This window comes from Physcomitrium patens, chromosome 6 (genome assembly GCF_059467195.1).
Source record: "Physcomitrium patens ecotype Gransden chromosome 6, ASM5946719v1, whole genome shotgun sequence".
In the NCBI taxonomy this organism is placed as follows: domain Eukaryota; kingdom Viridiplantae; phylum Streptophyta; class Bryopsida; order Funariales; family Funariaceae; genus Physcomitrium; species Physcomitrium patens.
The window spans coordinates 8,024,529-8,041,944 of NC_143415.1; the positions used below are offsets into that span (position 1 = coordinate 8,024,529).

General features: G+C 39.8%; 3 protein-coding genes across 4 annotated transcripts; 2 read left to right on the forward strand and 1 right to left on the reverse strand.

Moving 5' to 3' along the window:
- Positions 1-3,438: 3,438 nt before the first annotated feature.
- LOC112283121 (triosephosphate isomerase, cytosolic) lies at positions 3,439-5,025 on the forward strand. The gene is made up of 2 exons (XM_024521470.3): positions 3,439-3,773; positions 3,925-5,025. Exons 1-2 carry the CDS (start codon positions 3,597-3,599, stop codon positions 4,729-4,731), a joined length of 984 nt encoding a protein of 327 aa, XP_024377238.1. The 5' UTR covers positions 3,439-3,596; the 3' UTR covers positions 4,732-5,025.
- Positions 5,026-6,645: 1,620 nt separating this feature from the next.
- On the reverse strand, positions 6,646-7,696 carry LOC141045484 (uncharacterized). Its single transcript, XM_090251565.1, has 3 exons — positions 7,618-7,696; positions 7,135-7,374; positions 6,646-6,766 (listed from the first exon to the last, which is right to left on the reverse strand). Exons 1-3 carry the CDS (start codon positions 7,694-7,696, stop codon positions 6,762-6,764), a joined length of 324 nt encoding a protein of 107 aa, XP_090107691.1. The 3' UTR covers positions 6,646-6,761.
- Positions 7,697-10,191: 2,495 nt separating this feature from the next.
- On the forward strand, positions 10,192-15,691 carry LOC112283120 (alpha-L-arabinofuranosidase 1). Of its 2 annotated transcripts, XM_024521469.2 has the most exons (19): positions 10,286-10,427; positions 10,561-10,600; positions 10,800-10,938; positions 11,112-11,166; positions 11,282-11,496; positions 11,627-11,745; positions 12,003-12,147; positions 12,290-12,359; positions 12,443-12,588; positions 12,763-12,808; positions 12,983-13,035; positions 13,247-13,391; positions 13,484-13,602; positions 13,756-13,827; positions 14,007-14,110; positions 14,392-14,448; positions 14,652-14,859; positions 14,964-15,110; positions 15,357-15,691. In XM_024521469.2, the coding sequence occupies exons 2-19, from the start codon at positions 10,593-10,595 to the stop codon at positions 15,528-15,530; spliced, it is 2,022 nt and encodes a 673-aa protein (XP_024377237.1). In that variant the 5' UTR covers positions 10,286-10,427; positions 10,561-10,592; the 3' UTR covers positions 15,531-15,691. The 2 variants fall into 2 exon arrangements, with proteins under 2 accessions (XP_024377236.1, XP_024377237.1); XM_024521468.3 differs by having other exon boundaries at positions 10,192-10,600.
- The last annotated feature ends 1,725 nt before the right edge of the window (positions 15,692-17,416 follow it).

Sequence of the window (17,416 nt, forward strand, 5' to 3'; positions counted from 1 at the left end):
CTTATTCCAAAACAATCATGGCATTCTATTTCTATGGATTTTATTATAGATCTTTTAATCTCACGATCGTATGATTCTATATTTGTGATAGTAGATCATTTTACCAAAATAGCATATTTTGTACCATGTACAAAATCTATCATAAGTGAAGAAACTGCCAAGCTTTTCTTTGACAATATCTATCGATATCATGGATTACTAAAAGATATTATATCAGATAGGAGGACTCAATTTATATCAAGATTTTGGAAAAATCTTTTTAAGATTTTAAAAGTGGATATAAAGCTTTCTTTGATATTTTATCTTCAAACTGATAGACAGATAGAGTGCATAAACTAAGTTTTACAGCAATACTTAAAGAGTATCGTCAATTATCAATAAGACAATTGGAAAACCTTCTTACCATTGGCAGAATTTGCTTATAATAATATGATACATTCTTCTACACAACAAATACCTTTCTTTGTCAATTATGATTACCATCTATGACTTGATACTTTTGACTTTTCAAAAGCTAATAATCTTGTGGTAGAAGGTTTGGCAAATTCTTTCTTAGAACTACATATAACAATGAAGGTGTAATTAAAGAAAGCTCAAGAACAGCAAAAGATCAACGTAAATGTGTATTGAAAGAAACAACCATAATTGAATACAGGTGACAAGATATGGTTATTTCATTGTAATATCAAGATTACTTGGTTTTGTCATAAGTTAGACTACTGGGGGCTTGGACCTTTTTTTATTTGTAGACAAATCAATCCAATTGCTTATCAGTTATATCTACCAGAGGCAATAAAGATCCATCATGTCTTTCACATGTCTCTTCTTGAACCATACAAAACTATGATCATAACAAGAAGAACATAAGCTCTACTTCTTCCTATAGAAGTAGACAATAATGAAGAGTTTGAAATAGAAGAAGTTCTAGACTCAACATGGCCCCAAAATAAATTGGAATAGTTTGTCCATCGGCATAGATATGATATTAGTGAATGCACATGGGAGCCAATAAAGAACCTTGTAAATACAACAAAGACAGTGGAGGCTTTTCATTGCCAACATCTATCTAAATCAAGATAAAGAATAGTAAGACTTTGCTATAAAAGAAATAAAGTACAAAGAAGATTGCATTCTACCTTCTATCTTTTTTTGTAGCTTATGCGTATTTGTGATGTTGAGGAGATGGAGAACCAACAACCAACTCATTCAACTCAAGAGCTTTCATTTGCGGACCTACCAAATGAGACATTACAATTGTCACAACGTTTAAGACGACAAAATCGAGATGAAGATCTTTAAGAACAACATGTCCTTCCTCGAATAGATGACAAGATATAACATATTTGGTGTCATGACCTTGGAAGAGACTCTTGATGTTTAGTGATTTTATTAGAGATAGGAACAATTCTTAACGGTGTTCCAAATGTTTTATTTGAAGAAAGTTACGAAAGCCTCAACAGTGACCAAATAACAGGGTGGTCTTTTTGCCATGGTATGGGACACTATTGATGGGTGAGAGGACCTATCAACTATCTTCAAAGAGAACAATGATTAGAGTATGTAGCAAATATAATTTGCCACATCTTGGATTTGTTCAACATATAAAGATCGCTCTTCGTGGAACTTGTCCCTAGAAGAGGGGATAATGCTATGGACATACACATATAAACAAATAATTACTTATATGATTTAAATAATAGTAGGTAAAAGTAAATCAATTCCATAATATCTTCTATAGAAGCTTCATAGATGCTACTTTGATTTTTTAGGTATCTTTAATTGACTTTTTAGATTAGAAACATGGTCAACAAGTTGGCCATGTGCCACACATGTTGGTAGCTTGAAGAACAAGCTAATTATGTGGCCCACACATAGAAAACTTATCTTGTAAGCTAAGACAAGTATCTTGCAAAGTCAACATATATTAGAGGTCTTATAGAACATCGCCACGCAGCTCTTAGTTAGATAGTATATATAGAGGCAAGAGTTAAGCCTTCTTCACTCTTATTAATTCCTTTCTTGCTTTTAGTCAAGATTTAAGAGTCTCTAATTTCCTTGTCATTTCGCAATAACCATTTTAATTTCTTTTTAATATACACACTATTTTATTTCTATTTTTTTATTTTTCTTTTGACATAGATTTTCCAAGTTTATGCATCTTCTTCCTATTCATGTCCTTGACACATAATATCATCTAATTTAATGCTTTTAATATCATCTGAAGAAGTGGTTTTTTTTTGTATCTTTTGAGTTTCTAATTTTAAGTCTAATATAAATAAGTTGAGACTTGTAATAGAAAAAACCAAATCCAAATATGTTTATATGTTTTGGTAGAGATTCTTATTTGTATCCTTGAAGTAACAATGTTGTTTGTTGACTACCTTATTACAAACTACAAATTAGTCATTTGCCAATACATTAGCTAAATAAAAAATATCTTAAGATTAAGGCGATGATATTTGTTATATTAAGAGAACATTTGAAAAATGTATTTGACCTCTCATAGCTAAAAGTCAAAGCATCTAATTGTTAAGGGATTGATATTTAACAAAGCTTTTATGTTACTTTATTGTTTTATTTTGTTTTGGTTTGGTTTTTTAAGTTGTTACATCTATTGTGGGTACTTCACAAAGCTTGTATAAGCATTATCTCTATTCACTTGAGTCCACTCTAGAATAATTCTTGCACATTTTGAAGTAGATGTTTTTTTCTTCAAGTCCATGGTAGATAAAAGATTTTGCATGATAGTCCTTACATTGAATCTTCAACTATGTGTATTGCTTTTGGTAATGGCAATTTTAAAAGGTTTGGACCCAAGTTTCAAAGCATGCTAGCTATGATCATATGAAAACGTACAAGATAATTTTTAATTGTAATTGAAAGGAAACTAACATCAAAAGCTCAATGATAAAGTTTCTAGTCGACCATTACATAATATATTTTAGTATCTATGGCCTAATTCCTTGCATATACATTTGATTTGTTTATTCAATCCACAATTCCTAGTATATGTAAATGACTTGTAGCTATTTTTAAATATTCTAATCTACCTACTCTAAAATAAAAAATAAAAAAGCCTATATATATATATATATATATATATATATACATATACACAAATTGTATACACATGCATATTTATCTATACAATGATAATGGAGAGAGTGGAATCTAGGCTTGTCGAAACACATCCAATAGTCCTTCTTTAATATCGTTTTGGAAAAAATAAATTGAAACATCGACGGTCAACATTAGTCCAGAAGACACGTGTTCTCCATCTAGAGACGGAGCGAAATGACGCGAACCCCGAGGACGGGCACCGAAGACCGGGTCACGGGAACGGGGGCGCGGAACGCCCGAAGAGGGTCGACGGAGGGAGCGACACGGGAGAGGAGGAAGGGGGGGACTTGCAGCCATCGAATGCTCATCGGCTCTGCTCGATTCCTTTAGAGCTTAATCGCGGATCGGCGGCGGCAGCAGCAGCAGCACCGAGTGCAGCGAGCCCATCCATCTCGTTGCAACGCAGGAACTGGAGCACTCCGAGTCGTAGCGATTTCGAGAGCTTCGTTGCGCGCGAGTGCTTGTGTTCGGGAGCAATGGCATTGGCTGCGTGCAGGGCTGCGCACTCCGTTGCGGGGGCTTCGCCGTCGTCTCTCGCTGCTGCTGCTGCCAAACCCTCTTCGTCGCTCGCGCGCCCCCAATTCGCTGGACTGCGCCGTGCTGATGTCGCCAACGAGTCATCGTTCGGGGCAGTCTTGTCTCAACGGTTGCAGGTAAGGGTGTGGTGGAATTGATGGGTTAAGGCAGGGTTGTGTTATGTCTTTGGGTTTTGCGAGGTTGGTGAAGGGATTGTGAGAGCGAGATAGAGAAATAGAGTAAGGATTTTGTCGGGGGCGTTTGGTGATGTGTTTGCGATGTGTGCAGAGTGCGGGTACAGGGAGCAGGGGAGTCGTCTCCATGGCTGGAACTGGAAAGTTCTTCGTCGGGGGCAACTGGAAGTGCAATGGCACGACTGAGAGCATTAAGAAGCTTGTGGATGAGCTCAACAGTGTCATGCTCGAGGAGGGTGTGGAAGTTGTCGTGTCGCCACCATATCTGTACATAAGCCAGGTGCTGGGATCGTTGTCCAATAGGATTGAGGTCGCGGCTCAGAACTCGTGGGTTGGAAAGGGTGGAGCGTTCACGGGGGAGATTAGTGCGGAGCAGTTGGCTGATGCTGGCGTGAAATGGGTGATTCAAGGGCATTCTGAGCGAAGACATGTGATCGGCGAGACCGATGCCATGATTGGGAAGAAGAGCGCGTATGCATTGTCCCAAGGCCTAGGTGTGATCGCCTGTGTGGGGGAGAAGCTTGAGGATCGTGAAGCGAATCGCACCACCGATGTTGTGTTCGAGCAGTTGCAAGCTTACGCTGATGCTGTTGGATCGGACTGGTCGAACATTGTGGTAGCGTACGAGCCCGTCTGGGCTATTGGAACTGGCAAGGTGGCCAGCCCTCAGCAAGCTCAAGAGGTGCACGCTGCCATCCGTCAGTGGTTGAAGGAGAAAGTTTCTGATGATGTGTCTTCAAAGACCCGCATCATCTATGGTGGCTCAGTGAACGGTGCCAACAGCGCCGAGCTTGCCACACAAGAGGACATTGATGGATTCCTTGTCGGAGGAGCTTCACTGAAGGGTGCTGAGTTTGGTGTTATTTGCAACGCGGTCACTGCAAAGAAAGTTGCTGCATAAGTCGATTGCTGGCTCTGCTTAATTTTGTCTGTTGTAGCCAAATCGCTTGCCTTACACAACTTGTTTTTGTTTTAGGTTAGTGAACATGTTGGGCCTTGCAAATCCGTGTATGGGGTATTTTTGGTGAATGTCCACTGAGGTGTCTAGTTTGCGAGCTGAGCTACTGATAATGCCTATTGCTATCGTTCGACATGAGCATTGGTTGCTAGTACTTGCTTTAAGTGAGACACGAGACCCGGTTTTCTTTATACAAACTGCTGCGTTAGTCTCAGTGCAATGTCGTCCTTTTTTCGACGAGTGGTTATACTTGCAGATGCGTGGAATTTTGATTTTGCGAAGTTTTCTTACACTAATAACCGGTGACTGGAAGCAAGTGTCTGCTTCCTTGCATGTGGCTGATCTTCCAACCAACATGAGTTTAGCGGTTACGAAGATCGTGTATTGACCCCAGTGAATGCCGTTTAGATTGGACATCTTAGTGCAGTGTAGTTCTCCAGCTTGTAGTTCTGCGTCTGGTGCAGCCATGAGCTTCATAATATGGTCATGATGTAACGGATGCTTTCCTCATGGTGGGTTGTCTAGATGCTTTGGAGCTGTCTGTCAGATCCGGTGTCAATTCTTTCGACGGTAAGATGCTTTGGCTCAGGCACAAATGTGAGTTTACTATCGTAGATTTACTTACAACGACTGTTTTGTACCTTAAGATGCAGAGGTGTTTGGATTTGCGAAGGACAGTATCCCACTGATCTTCATCTGGAATCATAGGACCTTTTTGTGATGAGTTCGCGTGAGATGCCTGGTTGTTCGCCTTCCCAGGCTTCGATCGCTGTTATTTCAAATTCTCCGACCTTGGCTCATCAATATGTATAGATCTGGACAACATTTAGCTGATTAACGATCCAAAAGAGCCCGCAGAGACGTGCGCAGGACTTCGCTTGTTTCCTTAGTTGCGAATCTGTTCATTGCTCAAGGGCTTTTTGCAAAGGTGATATTGACCAGGGTTGGATTGTGTTGTTTTGGAGTACGTTTGCTGTACATGTGTGGACTTCCAACCGCATACATTAATTAGGCGGCCCCTTATCTGGAGAAAGCTCAGCTCTTTATTGGTTTTCTAACTATTGTTTTTTCAGTCAAATCCCCAGGCGCTATCATTTGGAAGCTTTTGACAAACTGTTCATTGCTTCCTTATAAAGTGCATCACGCGTTTGTTGCTCGAGTTTAATTTTAGTGGGTTTTGTGCTGCTTGGAATCCTTTGGTCCCTTGTTTCCTGCGTAGTGAAATATCATGCAGTGAATTGAATGTATTGCAGTTGCATATTCTAATGCTTGCATTGCACACACCAATGCTCTAGCAATATGGCCCAACAAGTGAGAAGGTTTTTAGAAATGCTTCTGTTACGAAGATGTGTTGACATTGATGGTTAGACCTTCAACCGTTGGAGAACTGCGCTCGAGCCTGGCGACGCAAACTAGGCATGCTCTGCCACTCAAACAGAGTGTGGCACACGTGAAATCATGACATATTGTGCTTATTTTTTATTTTTAGACCATTCGTATTGCCCAAGATCAGGGAAGCGGGGTGTTTTGTATAGGTGGAACCATCTAAGATCCTGTACTTTCCATAATTAACCAGTACCCTAGTGCTTTTACTCAGTCAGTACCTTGAGTTTTACTGCGTCAAGTTTGTGATTCCAGTCATCTTTTGGTGTTTCCCAGTTTAGGAACAATCTTGAATTGGTGCTTTTCGAGCATGTAGCTCTGCTGATTTTATTCTGCCAGTTCTCCCCGTTCATCGCTGAACGCAGTTAAAAATTGGCATCCTTTCCAATATGTGACCGTTGAGATCAAATGACTCCATCGTTTACTTTAAATACTTCACCACAGTTTTCACAGGCAGTGGCGATTATCCCGAGGTTTCTCTTGAGGTTTTACTAAGACTGGGGGAGCGCCTGGAGGCTCAAATCCTGTTGCTTCAAGGCCCTCGTGATAAGCATGGGTCATGTTCAACTCCCACTGGTCAAATGCGGGATTCAACCTGGCGTTTTCATTCAAAACAACAGAATTTAGCGTTGAATCCATGACGCTGTGATTCTCTGTTAAAGGTTTAATGTGAAAATGAAGCGTGGATGTTTGAGTTGCACACTTTTGCGGTGGAAAATAGATTCTCAGACAAGATCTTGTATCAATGGCTGTGAAAGTGCCTTCGCTTCTGCAAATGTGCTTTATTTGTAACTTTCTCCTGTCCATGCCACGGTGCTGGATATTTTTTCCTGTTTGTCCTTGATGGTTCTTTCCTTTACACGCCCATCGTGTTATATGTTTGCTCTGCAGCGATTTACATGAAATACGTTTATTTCGATGATACAGAAATGCGACAAATGGTGCATGGCATAAGAATCTTACTGAGAAGCGTCTGGAGAGACATGCTTGCTGCCTGGTATTGAATCCTGAAAAGATCCCGACATCGAGCAGCTCGGTTCGCAACTTTCATCATCTCTCTCTTTTCGTGAACTTCTGCGTGATTTTCTGCAGGAGTTGCTTGAATTACTTTCGAACGAGGAAGAAGTAACAGACCGACACCGTCGTTCTTCACATCGTGGACTGATGCTGGGTTTTTGTTTCCTCCTTTTGTTCTTTCCTGTCCTGAAACTAGTTGATCTAACTCCTTTCAAACGACCAGTTGTTTGATTCCTCACCCTCTTTCTTTTCTGCTGACTTCCCTGAACAATACCACTTAGCTTGTGAATCTCCCCTGAATTGGATTAAATGAATCGTTAAAAATGGTTGGCCTGACGATTCATCTGGCAGTTCTTTGCTTAGGGTTACTTTTGAATCTAACACTGGCATTGTATATGATGCAATTTCTAACCACTGAGTGACTTGTACCTTGTTTAAATTTGCCAAAGTTCTCGCTGGGTGAAGATTTCGTGGCGTTGGTTTCGTCCGACTGCTTGTGTTTCCACATCGCTTCATAGTACAATCCAAGCTTCGCCTCTTGTAATGCTTCATGTCTAGTGTATACCGTCCACTTGTACGTTCGTGTTCTTATCCCAAATGTAACGAGACTCAATCCATGCATGATCTTTACTCTGCCTTCTGCTGTCGGAGAGGAGACCCTTCTAAACCACGGGACGTTTGGAGTCTAACAGCAACTATTTCAAAGGTTGTCATTCGGATCCACAGTTAACGCCTGTTGGCGTCTCCAAGCAATCAAGAGTGTTAAGCAGAAGGTTTTGCTGTTCTTTGGAAGCTTTCTAATATTCAACTGGCTGTTAACTCAGTCTTACAGTCTTCCACACAAACTGTGCATATCCAATATGAGCAGGCCTGAAGGGTATACTGAGGCCATTGCAGATGAACTGGAGTTCAGTTTGGTTATCGTTGCGTAAAATGAGGTGAAGGTTGATTGGACAACGATGCAGAAATGGCCTCTTACTCTGCTTCGAAGATCATTAATGGTCAAATCTGCACCAAGGTTGCGTCTCACAGTGAAAAATTCTAGGGTTTATACATTCATTTCAAAACATGCTTGTCCATTTCTCATAGATAGATCAGAGGCTCCATATGTAGATAGATCCTAGTGCGGTTTTCAGGTGTCTCCCATGTTGGGTCCATTAGCTCGTCATGGTTATGCAAGGGTTGTAGCCATTACAATATATACTCCTAATTAGGGTGTTCGGCACACAAACACAGAAGCAGTAAGCTGCAGCAAAATGAAGAAGAAAGTACTTGATCAATACGTGTTGCGACTGCCAGCCAGCCTCACCAGCTTCATTTCAAAGTCTTACAGCCTGACAGCCTTCCTTCTACTGCTCCATCATGGATCTTTGCTTCAAGCTGCAGTCTGATGGAAGTTGCTTGCGTCACAGTTTTCACTAGTTGATTTGCACGGAACATGTGGGCACACCAGGGCCGTGTGCTCTAAAAACCTGATGACTAAATCACGTGTACCTCGGACAGTTTGTTTCTAGTTGCATCTAGTTGAAGAATGACCAGATAGAGCCTGTTCCTTCTTCTTTTTTAACATGATATTTTTGAAACCCGGCAAAATGGTTCTGCGTGTCCAAGGGGAGTGTATCCAAAGTACCAAACGAACATGATTCTGTGTTAGGAATCATCAGTCAGTGTCAGTCCTCCCCGTCTAAAGCATGAAGCTCTTACGCTTTGTGCTGACACGCAAACATTCTCACATGCTCTGAAATTGTAAGGAAGCTCTTGCCCATGCTAGAGCTGTGTTTCCGATAGTGAGAGTTGTGCTCCGATTGAGAAGAGTTATGGAAATGGGGCGTTTTTATTTTTATTTTTTATTTTTATTAATTTTATCCATGTTAGGACAAGCATGTCACCTCTGCATCTGTGTGACACAATGCTGTATATATATATATATATATTTTCCGCATAAAAATCATGAACAGCATTTTCTGGACCCACAGATTGCCCTTCAGGGCATGTTTGACTTACTTTTCATGCAATGTAGCTCGTCACCTATATTGTTCATTGCCGGTCACGTAAACCATGCTTCAGAAAACAATGTGAAACTTCTCATACTCTATGAAAAAAAAAAGGTAAAATAGAAAGGGATAGCGAGAGTGGGAGTCTTATGCCTCACACATAGTTTTCGCCTAGCCAGATTTCTCAAGCTGGCAGTGTGCCTTGTCTCGGATTTGGACACCGACCCAACTCCAACAATCATGAGATAGCGAATTGATTGCTCTCGACCCAACTTGATATTATACATTTAGAAGGAAATGACTTCTTCGATCTGCATTCAATCGCTTACTTCCTTTTTATCGACTTAAAATCAGACAAAATTATGCACCTCCGCGACAGTAATTGGTCAGGATTAGGCAGCAGGATCACCTGTGTAATGCAATGGCTGCATCTGATGGTCAGCTTTCTTGTCAGTTTCTTTAGCTTTCTGCGCGTGCTTGCAAACGTACACAAATGTAGAATTTGTTAATGTTTTCTGCCAGTTTGCAATCAAGTCTTTCCAACTACCGTCACTCAAAAGCATTCAGATACTTTGTGATGAGATTTTTGTTGATTGATTTGTGTCCTTGTGACAGGGACATGGCAGAACCGCACATTGTAAACACTTGGATCAGTTTTTGAAATCTGATCTGGCTGTCGTCGAAGAAAAGATCGCAGACTTCAACCCCAAGATTTCTCGAATTTTTAATCTTGAATTTCCTTCAGCCTTACTACTCTGGTCATTCTTGAGTTGCATGGTTGTGACTTGGTGCACATTCCAGTAGATAATTTTCCCACGATCTCAGTACCGTCCTCAAATTGCTGAAAGGAATATTGTCCTTCTGGTTAAGCTCTTCCAAAAGTTTGTTACCTCATTCAGTTCGAAGAAGAGTGTCGGACCCGGTATCGGATTTTCTTCTGATGCACCACAGTTTTCTGATCAGAAACACAAACCAAATCAGTGGCTTAATCTTTAAGCCGAGCAACTTCAGTACCCTTGTCCTCATCTGAATGCTGATTACGACATGAATCGTGAACAGATATTATAAGAGTCCTGCATTGCCTCTCACTCCTGCGGTTTTCAATCTCTTTTCTCGTGCACTTTATTGTTGAACTTTGGCTGCTGTGGAAACTGAAAGTTGTCTGATGTAGGCAGGCTCAATTGGCTATGAATCAACTCATTAATGACCTCTCTTTCTTGCTCAATTCTAACTCTTATTAATGAGGTAAGAAGTGAAGTGGGATATGAAGATGCTTTGAAGAAGTACTGACCTCCATCTTAAATCACAGCCTGCCTCAACCTGTTGCAACGAGCTTATCCCTGTGCAATTTTTTCAAATCCATTGACCATGAGTGCAGGAGATCGGCATGCGCTTCACACAGTTACAGCCATGTCTCGGTAAATCATCCAAATGTTACAATCAGTTGTAAGCTCGTTGTGTGTCGTTTAGAGTTTACGTAATTTGAACCTCCAGCGTTCGTAAGGTTTACAGCGTATACGAGTTGTGATGAGCTTTTTATTGTTGGTTTCTATCCTAGTTTCATGGTTTTAGCGTTTTGTTGAGTATGATCTCTTTTGTGGAGTTCATGGCGAACAGCTTGCTATGCATCTTGGTGGTGGCGTTTACGACTCACCTAGTGGTGCCTGCACTTGCTCAATCCACCGTGACGCTCAAAGTGAATGCAACAAATCCTGGCAGACAGATTCCATCTACTCTTTTTGGACTATTCTTTGAAGTACGACGAACATTCGATGATCACACCTCCAAATCAGTTCTCAAAACATTTTTTTCCTGAAATCATTTCTGAAATTGAATTACCTCATGCATAAATTCAATTGATGAGGCTCACATATCATGCTTGTATTTAGGGCTAATAAGCCTCGTTGAATATTTACATTTGCTTTACAGGAGATCAATCATGCGGGAGATGGTGGCCTTTGGGCAGAGCTTGTTCAGAATCGAGGTCTCATCTGTCTTATAATCAATATTAATACCCTCTTTCCATAGGTACGGCTTGAGTTTCTGTTGATTTAATACACAATCAAAACCCTGAATGACTGCTCTAGTCACATCCTCAGGTTTCGAGGCGGGAGGTTTGAATGTACCATCAATCATCGAACCCTGGTACAAGATTGGCACCGCAGCACAAATCACGATTGGAACCGAATGCTCGTCACCACACGCCCGAAATCCAGTGGCACTCAAAATTGAAGTCCTCTGTGACAACAACGACGCTAGCCTGCAGTGTCCCAAGGGAGGCGTTGGGGTTGCTAACCCTGGATTCTGGGGCATGGTTAGATTTTACAGTGATTCTCACTTGTCTTCGAATTCTAGTCTAGAAAGCATGATACAAATGGTTGATGTTATGCGCGTTTTTTAAACCTTTCAAGTGTTCAGCTCAGTTGGTGCTTTGAGGTGTGCAGAATATATTGTCTGGCTCCAAATACCGAGTTGAGTACTGGTTGAAGACGACAAGTTCTTTCAATCTTTCTGTGGCCTTCACATCTGCAAACGGAACCGTTTTGGCACAAGAGCATGTCAGGTGAACAACTACATTGTTGATTACTTTTTTCTTTTTCTTTTCCTTTTTTTCTGACATATCAAAGATATCATATATGTTTGTTGTATGTTTCCGTGTGTGTGTGGATCAAAGAGACCTGGAAATCCGGGTCCAACTCGGGATTATTCTCAAGGCACAACTTGCGCCAATTGACTAGCTATGCTCCGACATTTTGTGCTGATCCATCCGTGTGATAGCTTTTTCACTGATTTTTATCACGTCGAACTTCTATAATTCAGTCTGAATGCTGGAGAATGGAGGAAATACTCGGTTGTTTTAATGGCTACGTCTACGGACCACAACGCTCGGTTGTCTTTAACGAGTGGCACAAGAAGCGTTTTCTGGGTGGACCAAGTTTCTGGCATGCCCACAGATACTTTCAAGGCGAGAAAAGGGCTCGTCACATCCAAACTTTGAGTTGTACTATCCTTTTCTCCACTAATGACGAGCCAGATGATTTAAAAAACCAATATATCAAATCCATCTGTTTCCTGACTCCTTGAAATATTCTTGATTGGGTGTGCAGGGACATGGATTTCGGAAGGAGCTTGCCACAATGATCTCCGACTTGAAACCCGGGTTCCTTCGTTTCCCTGGTAAGTCACCAAAAAATTGGTCTCAGTCTGGGAAATGTGGTTAGTGCTTATCAGTGAACATTAACTCTTCTCTCATTGTGCAGGTGGTTGCTATGTTGAGGGTGCACGGTTGGTAAACGCATTCCGTTGGCGGGATTCGGTGGGTCCTTATGAAAATCGTCCGGGACATTACGGAGACGTGTGGTACTACTGGTCTGATGATGGCTTTGGCTACTTCGAGGGCCTCCAGGTCTGCTGTAGTAAACCATTGACAGCAGGAGATGAGTGATGACAATTTCTTAGAATTATCGTAGGATTTGAAGTCTGTGTAAAAAGTTTTAATGCACCCAAAGTCTATCGAATAGAACTTGTGGGTTTCCTTTCCGTCTGTGAATTGTCTTCGGTGGGATTGTCCGATTTGCAGCTGGCCGAGGATTTGGGAGCAGCACCGATATGGGTCTTTAACAACGGTATGTGGCAATTTCTCCGTTTGTTTGTGATGTTCATATTACAATTCGGCATGCTCAAAACGTAATGATTGATGATACAATACATGTACGGTGAAACTATCATTATCGAACTTCTTTCATTCTACATGAACATGTTTCTGATACCTTCTTATTCACATGGTGCGGCATTTGCAGGTATCAGCCACGAACAATCGGTCTCAACTGATGTTATTGGACCATGGGTTCAGGTACATAATTCATCTCGGCACCGCTAGAATGTATATCATATCAGTGTTGCACAGAAAAGAATAAGTTGTTTGAGTACTTCAGCTGCATTGCTTTTTATAGCGACAAATCGCTTCATCAATGTCACCCTCGAGACTGCTCTTCGATGACTTGACTTAAACAGCATCAAAAGAATATGCAGGTTTGCATTAAAGTGTTGTCTACTTTGATCAGGATGTACTGGAAGGAATTGAATTTGCAAGAGGGCCTGTTTCCTCAAAATATGGTGCAATGCGAGCCTCAATGGGACACCCCGATCCTTTCCCTCTCCATCATGTGGCAATTGGTAATGAAGACTGTTATAAGCCGTATTACAAAGGTAAGAAATTTTACTGTCATTCTTTTTCGTTACTCAGTGACTTTCGAAAAGAAGTAACTTCTAAACATCTGTTTCTCGCTCTGGTCACACAGAAAACTACATGGAATTCTACAAAGCTATCAAGCTTCTGTACCCAGATATACAGGTGATTTCTAATTGCGATGGCTCGGGTGCGGCGCTCGACCATCCAGCCGATTTATATGACTACCATGTAAGCCCTTAGAAAAATTTGAGACTTTTTTCTTTTCAGATATCTACCTCTGTTCATTGAATGAATTGAGGGTAACCATCACTGTGATTCATCCTAATATGCTGAATTATGCATACCTCTGATGGGCTTCATCGTTATCTATACAATTACTAGATCTACACAAATGCCAACAACCTTTTTTCAATGCGTCACCAGTTTGATAAGACTTCTAGGAGCGGACCTAAGGTAAGTAAAATTTTGCTTGTTAAATTTTCTAACATCAGAATTAGTGTGGATTTAGATAGAACAAGTCATTGTGATTTTGAGTGTTGTATTACTAAAAACTTGTTTGACGGCCACCAAATCAATGAAAACGAGATTCGACAAAACATAACGCATTCTGTTGTCTTCATGTATCTTGATAGGCATTTGTAAGCGAGTATGCAGTAACGGGATCTGACTCCGGAAAAGGCAGTCTGCTGGCTTCGTTAGCCGAAGGCGCATTTCTTATTGGCTTAGAGCTCAACAGGTTCGAACTCTCTTCACTAACTCCCAACATTCATTTTGAGATTGCCTCTTCAAGCAACGTCTTTCTAAGTAGCATGAGAATGTTGTTTGTTATCAAGTAATTTGCTCCGATCCGATTTCTAGTTTCTATTTTTACTCAAAGCTATTGTACGCTGAAGCGATAGACATGCAAAATAAATTATGGCACTAGATTCTATATGAGTGATATTCTATTTCCGGGCAGTCAAGTCGTGCACTGGAGGTAGACTGATTGGCACATGATATTTTGAGCGGGGGCTGCAGTGATGTGGTGCATATGGCAAGCTACGCACCCCTCTTTGTTAATGACAACGACAGAAGGTGTGGTTCTCAAAACCTATTTCCATGCTTTACGAATTGATTTCTTCCAGCTTCGGAGTGCGTTAGTGACCATGATCTAGCAATCTCAGGTAGGCAATTCCAATACAGAAGGTGAAGGTCATCATATCCCTCGTGGAACACGTATGAATTGAAATGAAGAGGAATGTAAGCTGAGAAAACTAGCTGGTCTGTGTGGTGACCAGATGGAACCCCGATGCAATTGTCTTCAACTCCTGGCAACAGTATGGGACACCCAGCTACTGGGTTCAACAATTTTTCAAGAAATCCAACGGCGCCTACCTCATATCCTCCACCATGGAGGCTGACTCAGCCTCGGCCCTTGCAAATCTTGCAACATCGGCTGTCCGCACATACAATGCCTCTACTGGAATGGAGTATATGATTGTCAAGGTAGCCAATACCTTGCTTTGAGTAGATGCATGTATACTATTCTTGTGGTTTAATTAAGCGTGTCATGAGGCGAGCACTAAGCTGGCGATACCTGCAAAATACAGGCCGTGAACTTCGGAAGCAGTGCTTTGAACCTGAGCATTGCCGTGTCTGGGATATCAGCCAATAACGTCGTGGCTGCGGATTCGCATATCACGGTCATGACATCAGGAGCAGTGATGGACGAGAACTCGTTCACAAATCCAAAAAAGGTTCAATTCTCACAACCTCAGTCTCTCATCTTCCACCGAGTGCCACAGGGCGACAGTCTTGCATCATCCTTCTCAGTTTTTTTAGACACGCTGGAAACATTCCATCTGCCTTTTCCATATTGCCGAAACACCAGAAGAAGAAAGAAAAAGAAGAAAAGAACTCTTTTACGCCTCCATATTGATGAATAAACCTGTTGATTGATTGCTTTCTTCACTAACATCAGAGCTCGTCTTTCTGGTGAAAAGGTGGTGCCCCAAGTGAGCCAAGCCGAGAACGCAGCACCGAACATGCAAATCCTACTTCCTGCACACTCAATCACAGCCCTTGAATTGGGGTTGTTACCTACAAAGAGCTCCACAGCTACACTTGAGGTTACACAAGTGACCTCCAAAGATAGCAAAGCGCCGTTTCTGGTTTAGTCACTGACAAAATGGATTTGAATCTCCTTTGTACCGTCATGCTTTTATTATACTTCTGTAACAGACAGACGTTCAAAGTAGTCTGCAGGGTCAGAAGCTTGTGGTAGACTGTTCTATCAACTATAATCTCAACTTGCAGGGCGACAGTTTCACCACTAAAATCCAATTTTCTGGAGTTAATTCAGGTGTTTGTTTGTCAGTTTGATCTTTTTTTTTTAGTAGAAACAAGGCTTGGTGCAGCTCTCCGCATCTCGTATTAACCAAACTGGGTGTCAAGCCATTGTGTCAGCTTCTGCAATATTCATCCTTGGAAAAAGTTTGTTAATTCTTCATAAGAAGAAAAGAAAGAACACTATGAATTGGAACGTTTTGCCTGAAGTTATAATTTTTAGGCTAAAAAGTGATGTGATGTACACATTCATCAAAATCTTGATTGTAAATGAAATAGGATCATTATTATGTTGAAATAAAAAAGAAACACCAGGGATAATGGTCATTCCACATTGATCACATCAGTCTTTTATTTACTTTATTTATTAAATATTTCTTTGACACAAAGGGGTTTGTCCTCTGCATTCATTAGTTGATTACGCCAGTCTCGTATTCTTTTTCTTTCAATTGATTTTGTTCTAAATCTATACAAATATTCCCTTTAACATTTTCAATAAAGTTTCTCCTTGTTTTGTTTTTGTAATTTTGAACTTTTGTTGAATAATGACTTTTTGAATAATAAGAAAAAAAATATGTGAAAATTCCACAATAAAAAAGATTTGTGAATTGATTTATAACTGTATATTTGTTGATATTTTAAAGTGATGTATTTTGTATCACTAAGATTTAATTTTTGGCTTTTCATCAACAAACTTCTGATTATGTTTTGTTAATTAAATATGTTTCATTTTATAACATTCTTATCTTATTTGATTTTACCACCTTTACCCTTACAAACTATTTTTTGTCTAGTACAAGATGGTTTCTATATATAAGAATATTGAAAATTGTAATTCCTAGATATTTAAGTATTTACATGTGTCTTTATATTGTAAAAATCAGTACTACTTAAAATATGACTTAATAAAAAATAAAATACTTAAAAAAAGTAGTTTGAAAATTATATATTTTAAAACTTTGTTGTCATTATTACCCAAAAAGGATAGGTAAATATATGACTCAATCAACATAGATAAGTAAAGGAATATAAATGAAAAAATATATATATTACTACTTTTTTACAAATAGATTTTATTTTTAAACAAACATTAGTAAAAATTAATTTTTATGTTTATAAATATTTATAGCCATTTTTATATTTCTTCTAAATACTTGATATCTTTATATATAGAAACATACATATATATATATAATTAGTAAATATTATAAAAATATATTTTTAGATAATTATATACTAGTTAGAAAGACTATAGAAATAAAAGGACACATTTTTTGGTATCAAATCAGACAAATATATAAAATATATTAATTAATTATACATACACAAACACACACATATGTACATTATACAATATGAAAATTAAACAAATTTAGAGTAGTTAATTAAAATATTATTTCTTGTAGTTCTGCCATAGTAATGCTTTGGTGACAACAACAAAGAATTCTTTAAAATAATGTTTTAAGAAAACAAACAAACTTAGATAGTTAGATATGCTCAAGCTACAAGCACATCTAAAATTGCTACATGCACACCCATTATGTTTAAACACACACCCATGGCTTGATGGGGGACCCAATCTCCTACTCTTCCTCTTCTTTGTCTTTGTGCAAGTCTTGGATTTCTTCTCCAACTTCGTAGTTCCATTGTTAAGACAAAGAATAGGATGGAGAGGTCCTCAACTTATGTTGGGACAAGGAAGAGGGAGTCTAGAGCA

Coding starts and splice junctions, on each gene's coding strand:
- LOC112283120 (XM_024521468.3), top strand. CDS start 10,551: ATGAGTGCAGGAGATCGGCATGCGCTTCACACAGTTACAGCCATGTCT. Junction 12,360..12,442: donor CGGGTTCCTTCGTTTCCCTG/GTAAGTCACCAA, acceptor CTCATTGTGCAG/GTGGTTGCTATGTTGAGGGT. Junction 13,036..13,246: donor TTATTGGACCATGGGTTCAG/GTACATAATTCA, acceptor TACTTTGATCAG/GATGTACTGGAAGGAATTGA.
- LOC112283121 (XM_024521470.3), top strand. CDS start 3,597: ATGGCATTGGCTGCGTGCAGGGCTGCGCACTCCGTTGCGGGGGCTTCG. Junction 3,774..3,924: donor TCTTGTCTCAACGGTTGCAG/GTAAGGGTGTGG, acceptor CGATGTGTGCAG/AGTGCGGGTACAGGGAGCAG.
- LOC141045484 (XM_090251565.1), bottom strand. CDS start 7,696: ATGTGGAAACACAAGCAGTCGGACGAAACCAACGCCACGAAATCTTCA. Junction 7,375..7,617: donor CTTTGGCAAATTTAAACAAG/GTACAAGTCACT, acceptor AACTAGTTTCAG/GACAGGAAAGAACAAAAGGA.